Source organism: Triplophysa rosa, linkage group LG25 (genome assembly GCF_024868665.1).
Source record: "Triplophysa rosa linkage group LG25, Trosa_1v2, whole genome shotgun sequence".
In the NCBI taxonomy this organism is placed as follows: domain Eukaryota; kingdom Metazoa; phylum Chordata; class Actinopteri; order Cypriniformes; family Nemacheilidae; genus Triplophysa; species Triplophysa rosa.
The window spans coordinates 15349091-15361493 of record NC_079914.1 but is presented as its reverse complement, the minus strand read 5'-3'; the positions used below and the strand labels follow the sequence as shown (position 1 = coordinate 15361493).

At 36.0% G+C, this 12403-nt stretch overlaps 1 protein-coding gene across 4 annotated transcripts in view; it reads left to right on the top strand.

Moving 5' to 3' along the window:
* Positions 1–5038, top strand: part of LOC130548462 (uncharacterized) — a 37971-nt gene extending 32933 nt beyond the window's left edge. For all 4 annotated transcript variants that reach the window (XM_057325241.1, XM_057325242.1, XM_057325244.1 and 1 more), the window contains 3 exons: positions 2113–2424; positions 3406–3711; positions 4219–5038. In XM_057325241.1, the coding sequence (XP_057181224.1) occupies positions 2113–2424; positions 3406–3711; positions 4219–4235 (635 nt within the window). In that variant the 3' untranslated portion in view covers positions 4236–5038. The remainder of the gene's footprint in view (positions 1–2112; positions 2425–3405; positions 3712–4218) is intronic.
* Positions 5039–12403: the final 7365 nt, after the last annotated feature.

The window sequence follows — 12403 nt, the reverse complement described above, 5'->3', positions numbered from 1 at the left end:
GTCGTTCTATGTAAAAGCAAATGCGAACCCAGATCTGCCTGAAACGCCTCGTGTAGCCACACCCCCACAAATCTACATCAGTTGGTGGTCTGATTTGACTAAGACCGCCCAAATGTATACTCAAGTAAGGTGGGCGTACCTGTCAGTACAATTGAAGAGGAACCTGATGTTCCAAACGGTGTGTGTAAAATACAGCGTTTTTGAACCTTAAATCGTGTATACACATTGTATTACATCTAAAACAAATGATAATATTTGTTTTAGCTGTGTCTTATGACCCCTTTAATAATGTACCCCTTGAGCAGCTGTGTGTGTTTTGCAAATAGCCAAACGAATAAAAAAGCAACAATGTAACAATTTAATCCATGTTTAAAAACAAAGCAGGTGGTCTGAAAAAAATGTTGAACTGTGGCACGTGAACTGTTTTCACTAATTTTAGATGTTTGATCTGTTTATATGTGTGAAGTACATAATCAATTTTCTAATAGAATACAAGTAAACACACTAACTGCCATCAATATTGAACAAGTAATATTTTACCAAACTCTTTTACCGGTTAGGAGTATTTTCATTGAACACTTCAGAAGACGTAAACTACGCTGGTCCATAAGAACTTCCTGTTTCAGTTTTTTTTAACACTACACACACATTTGAACAAAATACAACAAACAGAACTATTATAACCCGATCAAAATGTTAAACAAATATCTTGTAACGATCAACTTTATCAGCTAAATTACAAAAGTTAAAATGGGGTCAGATTAGACTGTGTCAGATTAAAACATATAATTTATATCACTTGTCAGTCTCATCCTTTAAAGTCTAAGTGTATTTACAATTTTCAAAAAAGACTTGAAACAACACTAAAACTCAAGACTGCTAAAAGTATGGAATCCAATACCATACCCTAGGGCTGCACGATTAATCGCAACTCCCATTCAAATCGCGGTTAAATCGCTGTGGCTATCACGGTTGTGAAATCGCAAAGACTGCAATGGGCTATATGCATGCATGACTTAAGCGTTTCACAGGAAGAACCCTAGGCGGTTTCCGGTTGGGGAGACTTAAAGCAGAGAGAGATGGAAAACTGAGAAAATAGTTTGATTTAGCAGATGCTGTACATTACGGCACACAGCAGTGGTATAGAGAATTGCTGTTCTACCGTACTTGAAATGATACGTTCATAAGTTAACATTTTGTTATAACATTCAAATACGGTAGAACGCCATTAAGAACAAGCAGGTTGTCATTTCATGCCGCGTATGGTGTAGACACGGTGTAAGCTTTATTTGTACACATAACATTAAAATTCATCTGAATTTCATCTGCTGGTTGCTTCTTCTGATGGAGCTTCTGCCAGAGGCGACTACTTTATGTTTTATTAACCGTCACTGTTATAGGGCAGGGCTGAGTTTTTTTCTATTGGTTGAACCTATCGAGCAACTCTGCGGGTCTTCTCCTCGAGAAGAGCACCAGGACGAACAGAGTTTTAGCTGTTTTAAAAACATGAATTAATAAGTATTTGTTGAACTGAAGGTGTTAGAATAAACCCGAAACGCACTTAATCGTTGTCATGAAAAGCTGTGTCACAGCCTGGTGCAGCCGCTCATGAGATGCTGCACCGGCTCAGCTAGCCGCCTTTTGCGGTACTCTGATGCTACACGTGAAAGTCACGTGTCGTTGGCGCTGTTTCAAGTCGGACAAAATTTCGAACCGGCATGCACTGCTTCAAGTCAACCACCGCATGAAGTCGAACACATCTACTCACACATAAAACAATAAAATGGCTAAGACAACATTTAAAACCTATTAATACTAATATATATAAAATAATAAGATAGAGTAGTTAAAACGTGTCATGTGTGATGGTATCAGAAACTTTAATATTTAATTATATACATGAATAAAAAACAATGAAACTGAAAGTGCTTTTGAACCAGTGTTTACATATTGTGAAGTGGCCTATAATAAATGTACACTGTTGTTTATATTTTATATCCTGAGAGAGAATATTAGAGGTTGAAATCATTTAAACAGGTTCCTTTATGAGAAAGTGAGCCGTTGTGTAAAATGAAATAAAACATTTTATTTTTCAATATGCTACATTTACAGAAGATTGTGAGATAATGACAGTGAACGAGGGACATTCTGTTCCTCTAAAAATTGGAATACAGACAGATGATGTGACCGTGGAGTGGAGGTGTGAAGAAAACGTTGCTATCATCGCTGAAATCAATTTTGCCAAGAATCACTTCAGAATATTTGATGGTGATGATGGTCTATTTAAAGACAAACTGGAGTTCAATCGTGACACTGGAGTACTCACCATCAATGACATCAGAGAGAAACACTACGGACTTTATAGACAAAAGATCATCAGCAATGGAGAACCAATGTACAAGACATTGTGTGTGTTTGTCTCTGGTGAGTTACTCAATTCTCAATACTATTTCCATCTGCTATCTGATGAAAATACACTGTACATGTACAAGTTTTTTTTATGACTTTTAAGTTACAGTGGGGATTTTCAACTTTAAGAACAAATGCAAACTATACGGATGTAATATAATGATTAATTCCAGTGATTCAATTATTTTGTTCACTGAACATTAATTCATATATAATAGCAATGGGTTGCAATAAATATATTTATTTTATTATTACTTGATTTAATTTGTGACAAAATACCCTAATTACACAAATGGTTGTATTCATTCAGTGATAAATGTTAGCTAGCCTGTCAAAACTACACACTCGTGGCAAAATTATAGACTTGCCATACAACTTCCATAAGCTTGAGTGACAAATCTAGCACGTTCAAGGAAAAAAATGGCACATGCTCTTATGTCAAAGATAAGGTGGATACCAGTGCTGCTGCTCAGCCTAAGAAATATGCACCCAAAGGCAGTTACCCTGACCAGTTACCACTTTTCAGAGCTACAAGTACCTAACCTAAGGTTAAAAGAAGGTTTAAAATGAACCTAGCCATGTTTAGTGTAGCACAAGATACAGATTTTCTGAATATTGTTTAAGATATTTGGCTCATCCTTAGTAACATTAATACACTGACTGGATATTTTAGTAAATTGGTGCAACCAATATTAAAGATTTTATCTCTTAAGTATCAACTCTTGTCTATCGAGTACATTTCTAACTGATATTAGCAGAGACTGGTTCGTGTTAGCTTCACTGGTTTTAAAAGAATAAAAGTATTTCACTTGACTCATTATACTGTTATTTATATATTGCGAGAGAATCAACGCGGTCGATTTCATACATATAAAGATGTCAATGTATTAGAATCTGAGCTGCTGTTTGTGTAAATAAGACATTTGACAGATATCATGAAAAATATTATGAGAATTGTTCTCAGTTCTTTCTGGTTTTTATTTGTTGCTGTTACAGATAATTATGAAACCGTGTCAGTGATGGAGGGAGAATCTGTGTCTCTATACACAAATGTTAGTGACATACAGAGAGAAGATCTGATAGAGTGGAGCTATCAAGATGAAGAAACTCTTATAGCTGAAATTAATAGTCCCAGCAAACCTAATGATGACAACGAAGAATTTAGAAACACACTGCAGCTGAACAAGCAGACTGGAGATCTCACCATCCCAAAAATCATGAAGGAACACTCTGGGAATTACAAACTGAAGATCATCAAAGATGGAAAAATCACTTACAAGACATTCAAAGTGTCAATCATGGGTGAGTAAGTCAGTTTATTGTTAAAATGATCGTATTTACATCTGCTCCCTCTGTGCACAATATAGATGGAATTGTGAGTTCTGTATGACTGTCGAAATTAAAGCTTAATTATAATCACAAAAACCAAATCTTGTTTTTCTTATAATCTTTCATTGTATTGTGTGAAGTATATGATCAAGAAATACTGTTTGAAAAGTAAATCCTAACTTTTGTTTATCGTTCGAAATACACACATAGCTGTAAACACTAATCCTTTATTTTACCTTTAGTTAATGAAACATTATCAAACTATTTACTACTCAATCATGTCTGCCAGATATTATAAGGACACATTCTTATTTTAGAGAGCTTTGTTGTGGACAGAAATTATGTTATATACTATAATAACCCAAAAAAGCTTTAAAGAATTATTATTCAGAACATCCTTCATTTGAAGATGTTTGTCACTGACTGGTTCTTCCTCTTTGATCATCTTTTGATTTAATCTGTTGCCTGTGTTTCATACAGATTCCTATAAGATATAGGAAAGATTCTGTGGAAATAAACTTGCCCTTGTTGAAAAGTGACAGTGAGCAACAGTGACTTTGTTTCACTTTAAAGGATCAACATTATAAACACATCAGCATCATAAAATCACCCTGAGAAATCTACCTGTACAATATGTGCCGTTTAGAAACTTGACCATAGGATTTTTTTCCCTGTGATTTGCTGTGAATTGATCAATGTTACAGATCTGTACTACACCAGTATTTCACTGACTGGTGTGTATTTTTATATTTTGTATGCCTAGTTAGTGGTAGAACATGACTTAAAAAATGACGCATTCATTATGTCTGTGTGGAAACAGACTTTGACCAGCCAATGTTACGTTGACTGATATATTTTTAAAGACCTGCCGTTCTTTTAATTTTTAATGTCATATAGCCACAATTGCGATTTCAAGTAACTGTGCTAAGATAAATTGTGTTGCCATTTATTTCTTTTTTTGTCATAGACAAAATTTCTCTCAGAGAAAGTAAATCTGACACCTTTAATGTGATCTGAATGCAGACTGAATATTTTCATTTTGACTCCGTTCAGATATTGTGAGATTTTGAGTGTGCCTGTGTCCCACCAGCATGGGCAGTTTGCATCTATTGTGTACTATATCCTGCTTTGTATGTTGTTTTCTCTTAATTATAACTTTACATCAAAAGTATAGTTTCATACAAATGTATTGTTTTTATATTGTTTCTGTGCTTTTGTATTTTTTCATCATTGTGTCTGTTAATTGGAAAAGTAAAAAAATAAACAAAAAGCATCTCAATGTCTGTTGGATTTGACCAAGTGTTAAAACCAATGGAAGCCTATGGGCCCCCTAGTGGATTTTGGTGGTAGTGCGGCTAAAAATCTCCTAAGAGAAAAAGGGGCGAGGCCTTCCTTAGAGAAGAGGAAGAGCCGCTGGAGTAGTGTTTGGTTATCAGAGATTGTGAACATTTGACTGAACTACACGCTAAACTACTTTCACTTTCATCACAGTCCTACAGCTGGTCATAAGAGTTCAGCTTCACACATTCTAATATTTAATCAACGGTCAAATAACAGCTTCATGACTTTATCATCGGCTGTGAAAGCTGTTCTGTGTAACACACTGATATTGTGTGTGTGTGCGCATACCTCTAAAACATTGAAGTCCTGTCTCCTAGTCAATCTGCTTGTTTTATTATCCAACTTAGGTCCAGTACAAAAAGGTTAAACTAACGCTTCTGTTATTAGTGTAAATTAGTATAACCGGTCTGACGCCATTCGACCAAAAAATTATTGATCTCGAACAAAGCTTGATGTTTGCACATGCACTAGCAGACCTCCGTTACACTTCGATTGATCCGCATGTGTTTAATTGATGAAGTGAAGTTGACGCCATTATTACTGTTTATTGCTAAAAGCCAAAGTTTATGAACACACGTTCACTGAGAGGGGTACCGACCAATCACAACAGCCTGAGAAGCGGAAGCTCGCTGATATGGTGTGGGTGGGTCATCTTCACACACGCTCTCAGCGGGGAACCAATCACGACACACCTGGTCAGCTTTACCAATCAGAGCGTTTCGGAAGGAGGGACTTTATACAGACCAGAAGAAACCCAGTCGTTTTGTGAGAAGAGGGACAGCAGTGAACAATAGACTTGAAATATGTGAAATATAAAGCGTTTTTTAAATTAGAAACTTGAACATCCATTGTTAAACACCCAAAAAACATAAAAGCCTCAAAAACAGCAAAAGAATGGCTCCTTTAAGTTTGAATTAGTAGGGTTTTGGGGTACCAGACAAATAAGCGGAAGGCCTAAGCAATACACCAAAAACCATGGGTTTACTTCAGTTAAAACCAAAATAATATGGTTAATGTAGTAAAACTACATGTTTACCACAAACAAAAAACTTGAAGTATAGGCCTACTGATCATTAGTCTCACTACAGAAGTTTAATCTAATATACTTAGCATATTATTTTTAACCAGGGTATATGTGACTTCTATGATGGTGAGATCTCCAGTGTGATTGTTTATCTTCAGTCTGTCACTAAATGTCCCATCAGAGCCGTTAAACACTGAGATTGAACCTCTGTCCACTTTAGCTATGAGTTCATCTTTATATCTCCACTCGATCACATCATTACTCTGTATTACAGTATTAGTGTGAAGAGTGAGAGAAAATCCATCATTCACCATTACTGACTCTTCACAGCACCTATAGAACAAACAGAATAACTGAGAGATAAACTCACGTATACAACACTGTCAGTAATTGAGATCATTGTGTGACGTCATGAAATATCACATTAAATATGAAGTCAAGACGTCTGCCTTATTCAAGTGTGTAATCCCATCATGTGATCTTCCAAAACAACGTGAAGTCATTAACATTAGGCTTGTTCGACTTGATGTTATTTTGTGTTGTTTAATCAAATAAAAATGAACTGAATACAGACTCAAGTAGATGGTAATTTAATAATATATTCTTATGTTTACCATGTTTTTTATATATGCACAATTTAGAATGTTTTAGACTTTAAATCGTATTATATTGTATTGTCATTGTGTTGAATGTCTGTACTAGAAGCTTCCAACACCAAAGAAAATTCCTTGTGTGTGCAAGCACACTTGGCAATAAAGCTCTTCTGATTCTGATTCTGATGATTTAAGCAGCACATAACGTGTAATATGAAGAGTTTATGGTTGCTACTTTTTCATTTAAATGTTTGTTTATTGGACAAATCCACTATTCTAATCCACTTCAAATCCACTTTCACTTTGAAAAGGAAACACGGTGCGAACGTCACTACGGCAAGCAGCAGGTGTCCGACTTGACTGTTCGTTTTTCAACTCCTCAAGCGGCTAATCTCGCCGATCGGTCTGCAAAGCGCCGTGTGAGCTCGAACAAGCCTAGGCTGCGTCCGAAATGGCATACTGTGACATTACGTACTGAATTTGAATAAGTACCTAACTATCGGCCTTCAAAACAGTACGTTCTGTATAGTATGAGTGGGAGTAGTATGAATACATTTCGGACATACCGCGTCCGCCATGTTTTATGGTCATGTGACCCGTATGCTCTTTGACCTATGACGTATTAATAACAACACGTGAGAGTTGATAAAAACATCATTTAGTCATGAGAAATTTATTTATTGGCACTTACGTTAAAAACGGACGTCCGCCTTAAAGTTTTCCGCTATATTTATTTGATTTTCTTTTGAAATTTGACCGTTGCTCAGCTCCCGTTGCATCATGGGATAGAGAAGTGTCCATCCGATCCACATTCACGAATCTCGGCGGAAGTAGTTGTCCATCCGGGTATTTCTCGCCTACTGTTTTTGCATACTGAGGTTTTTTATTATGTTTTAGTGTGTTAGTAAGCTGTATTGTTTTAAAGTCATTATGGCTTAAATCAAAACAAATCAACTGCAGTTTATTAATTGGAATGCACAATGAAAAACTTGATTTTGTTTTTTTTAAACAGAGTTATCTCTTTTTGGAAATAATCTCTTCATGTTTGATCGTTGAGTAAAAAGTAACTTGTTTTTATGATGATATGCCAGTTTTTCTGTTGTAAAAATGCTGATGGAGTTGCCAGGTTACATACCGATGGAAAGTCACGTGACATTACTTTTTCCCTTCACAGAAGCCAAATGTCAGAAAGTAAATATGTTGTAACACCTGTCCCTGCGTTAAGAACACCACTGTCACTCGGTCGGTGGGTCACAGATGCGTCCGTTACCGACTAACAGTCATAGAGCTCAAACACTTGAATAATGTTACTGATCGTCTTTATGAAGTCAAACATCTACAACAACATGAAGAGAATCTCTTTACTCTTTATCATTTCTTTATCCATCAACGGTAAGTTCATTTAGCAACTTTAATACTTTTACTTTCACTTCTCCACAATTTTGTGTTTCTTTATGTCTATGTGTTTTGCACCATTATAAAACATGGAAGTCAGTGAACATCAGTCTGGTGTTTAATGTTACGTGAGGTTTGTTGTTAAGCAATCATCTTATTCTCGGTTTGTGTCATTCAGGAGTGTTTGGTGATCCAGATGAAGTGAAGTCAGTGTCAGTGATGGAGGGAGATTCTGTTACTCTACACACTGATATTACTGACATACAGAGAGATGATGTGATCGAGTGGAGGTTTGAAGGGGATCGCATAGCTGAAATCAATAAAGCGGCGAGTAAGATGTCAGTATATGATGATGATGCTGATGAGAGATTCAGAGACAGACTGCAGGTGGATGATCAGACTGGATCTCTCACCATCACAAACATTATATCTTAACACTCTGGACTTTATGAAGTCGATATCATCAGCATCAATAGACATACAACACACCAGTCATTCAGAGTTACTGTCAGTGGTGAGTACATCACGTCTTGCTATTTTAGTTCTTTATGAAACACTTGGAATGTTATTTTTTTAATGCACAGTCATAGTTTAGCAACATATGATCATGTAGAATGAAAGTCATACATTTTGATGAGCATTTACATGTTATGGTAAATTTGACCTTTACCATAATGAGTCTTTATGTTTTCTTGCACAATTGCTTGTTCTTACTTTCTTTTTCAAGAGAAAACCTGTTAGACTTGTGAGATGATGAAATGAAAATGCTGTTGTTGACACAGGTGGAGTGATGATGATGATGTCAGTGATGGAGGGACATTCAATCACGCTGTACACTGACACTGAAATGCAGACGTATGATCTGATAGACTGGATGTTTGGAGATGAACACGCTCAGATAGCTGAAATATATAAACCAGACAAACGCTTCACTACGTATGATGATGTTCTCGACGGTAGATTCAGAAACAGACTGAAGCTGAACGATCAAAGCGGATCTCTCACCATCACAAGCATGAGATCTCAACACGCGGGCGTTTATGAAGTAAAGATGAGCGGTAACAGACATTCATTACACAGGAGATTCAATGTGACCGTCACCGGTGAGGAACAGAACGTTCGATTTGTGTTTTTATTTCTTTCAGAGTTGGTCACGGTCTTGCTTTGAAATGACAAGAATATTTATTAAGAATGTGAAATTATAGGTGTAGGAGATTTGTGATATATTTTATTCATACAGTATTTAGAAGGGCAACACAACACTGTATATAGAATTGACTGAGAGATTGCCAATGTGCATAATGTATAGTTCCAAAATTCAACGTATAGCCAGTAGTTCAAATGAATTTTACAAACTTTAAGCTTCATCATGTCATATATTGTATATCATATTATTAATGAAGTTATTGCTCATTGTGTTTTTCTTATTGCCCAAATATAAAAATTAGTGATAACTTGATTTGAAAACTTTCTCTCATTGTTTTTTCCCGCACCTTTATTTTCACAATTGATCACGCTGTTTAAAATGTGACCGATTACAATTGCTCTCTCTTATTCATTAATTTTAGATATTTTTTTAGCGTTTCATGGCTTTATTTTTGACAGGACAGTGGCGCCGTCTTTTTATATGATTCTTAATGTTGCACAGTAAAATCGCCAGTGTTAAAAAAGGTCAAATTAACACTCACAGTGTTTATATATCCATACTTTGAGAGTGTGAATTATATATACACTGTGCGTGTTAATTTGACCTTTTTTAACACTGGCGATTTTGCTGTGTGTACAAATGTTACTTCTCCTGAAAAACCAAATTTTTACGCATTTTTTATTATTTCTTTTATGCAATAAAATGATTTAAAAAAGAAAAAATAATTGAATGCATGAAACGACAGCATAAAAAACATCACAAAAGTAAACATGATCTGAAGCGTTAAATCATGCTTATGTCTCTTTAAATATAATATGTTTTGCTCATCTTATTGAATTAACTTTCCTGTTAAGTTTTCAAGTTTTCCTTGACATATTAATGAAGTTTACTACTATTGTCTAATATCTGCTGATGTGTTCTGAGATCTCTCTCTGTCATTACAGCGCTGGGTTTGCCTTTAGTTTCTGTAGTTGGAATATGTTTTTTCCTGCTTTTCCTTGCTGCCGGTGTAACCGCTTTTGTGATTTACTGTCGCTGCATGTATCACCGCAGACTCTTTCTTTCAGGTAAGAACTGAAGGTGTAACACATTTAAGGAAATATTCAGGTTTTGTTTTTTAATCTGTGTTTCTTTTTCGCTGTGCAGCTCAGGAGATGACAGTGATGAAGGGAGATTCTGTCACTTTACGTACTGATCATCTTACTGACATACAGAGAGATGATGTGATCCAGTGGATGTATGAAGATGAGGAGATCGCTCAAATTTAAAACGCGACCATCTTTTTTCAGCGACCATCAGTGAGATTCAGAGTTAGACTGCAGGTGAATGATCAGACCGGATCTCTCACCATCACAAACATCACGACTGAAGACTCTGGAGTGTATCGACTCAACATCATCAGATATAGAAAGTTCTTCAATATCAAAAGTGGAAAGCTTTTAAAAATCATCAGAATAAGAAAGCGTTCATCTAAGAGATTTCATGTGATTGTCATCGGTGAGTACCGGTGGCTTTCATTTTGTTTTCAAGTTTTCAACTTGCTTTGACATTTTCTCTTTCGTTGTGCTGCTGATAGATAAACTCATTCAAGTGAATGTGGGAGAATCGGTCACTCTTAAGACGGGTGTTACTGAGAAAGATGAGAAGATCGAGTGGAGGTTTTGAGAGGAAGATACTCCCATAGCTGAAATCAATCCTGCCCACAGTATCTCATGTGAGGATGATGATGGTGATCTGTTTAAAGACATGGAAGTGAATGATCAGACTGGAGATCTGACCATCAACAACGTCAGACACGAACACTCTGGTGTTTATACACTGAAGACCATCAACGGTGGAAGAAACTCATTGAGGAGACTGTGTGTGATGGTCACTGGTGAGTAATACAGTAATACCTTTATTGAAATAAATAAAACAAATGATTGTTTTTTTATCCTTAAAGCAGTAAGTTATTGTAAATCGTCTGTGTCTCTTACAGATCCATCAGCAAATGAGCTGAGAGAGTCAGTGGAGATAAACGCGCCTTTGGTGAATGGTGAATTAAATATAAGCCTTAATATTAAAGTTACAGACAACATCTGAACTACACTCGAACTCACTGACTGCTGTGTATTTTCTGTTAATATCAAAAGTCTTAGTCCATCAGTCCAAGTATGCACACTTTCACTATAGTACACAACACTAGTATGTTGAATGAGTGGTAAATCCGTATTCATAAGCAGTATTCAGTGTGTGATTATTACACTGATGATCTGCTCATCCACACTGAACTTCTGGGGTCTTTTCTATCAGTAATGCCACAGGGGGAGAGAAGCCATAAGATTGATCAAATAAAATATATTGAAATACTTGTTGGGTGGCTTTTGTAGGGCATCATGCTTGCCACTGCCAAATGCGAATTACAAATGAATAAATGTGAATATTTTCTTGTGCTTCGTGGTTAAGTTGTACTTGTATAGGAACGTGAATAAATGTGTTTTGCAGTGGATGGGTGGATTTAGTGTTTGGACTAGTTTATTGTGAGTTTCAGCCTGAGAAATGTATGATTTGAGATGTGTTGTATTTAATCTGATTTTTTCTTATCCATGTATATATATATATATTCTACAGTATTATTATTACTTACATTCAGTTTCAGTTTGTGAAGGGGTACTGCCGTGGGCACTAGGTGGCGCACTCTGCATTACATGTACTGTACATAAGGTCTACACGAGAAAAAAAACTCTGTTTTACTTAACTGACGAAACTCCATAATGTGTTAATCACAAAGAAAAAAAATGTGAAAAAATCACAAAATAAAGCGTTTAAAATGAGAAAGAGCTGCGGAAACTGACTGACCAAACAGATTCAACAGGACACCAACAATCATCTTTATTGTGTCAGGTATGGTGACTTAAAAACATTTCATATCTGAATAAACCATCGGAGTAATGCTTATTGTTTCAATGGCTATAATAGGAATTGTATTGGTTTTCAAGGAGACTGGTGGTCTCTGTGGGTCTAACGTTACTGGTAACAGCTGCAGCTGTACGCACTGTGCGTACCACAAGAGGGCGCTAGTTATAATTTTATTTATATGTTTAAATATTTAAATAGTATTTAAAATTGATTATTAATCTGTGTACACTCATGACATATTGAGAAAGCAAGAGAGAACGAGAGTAA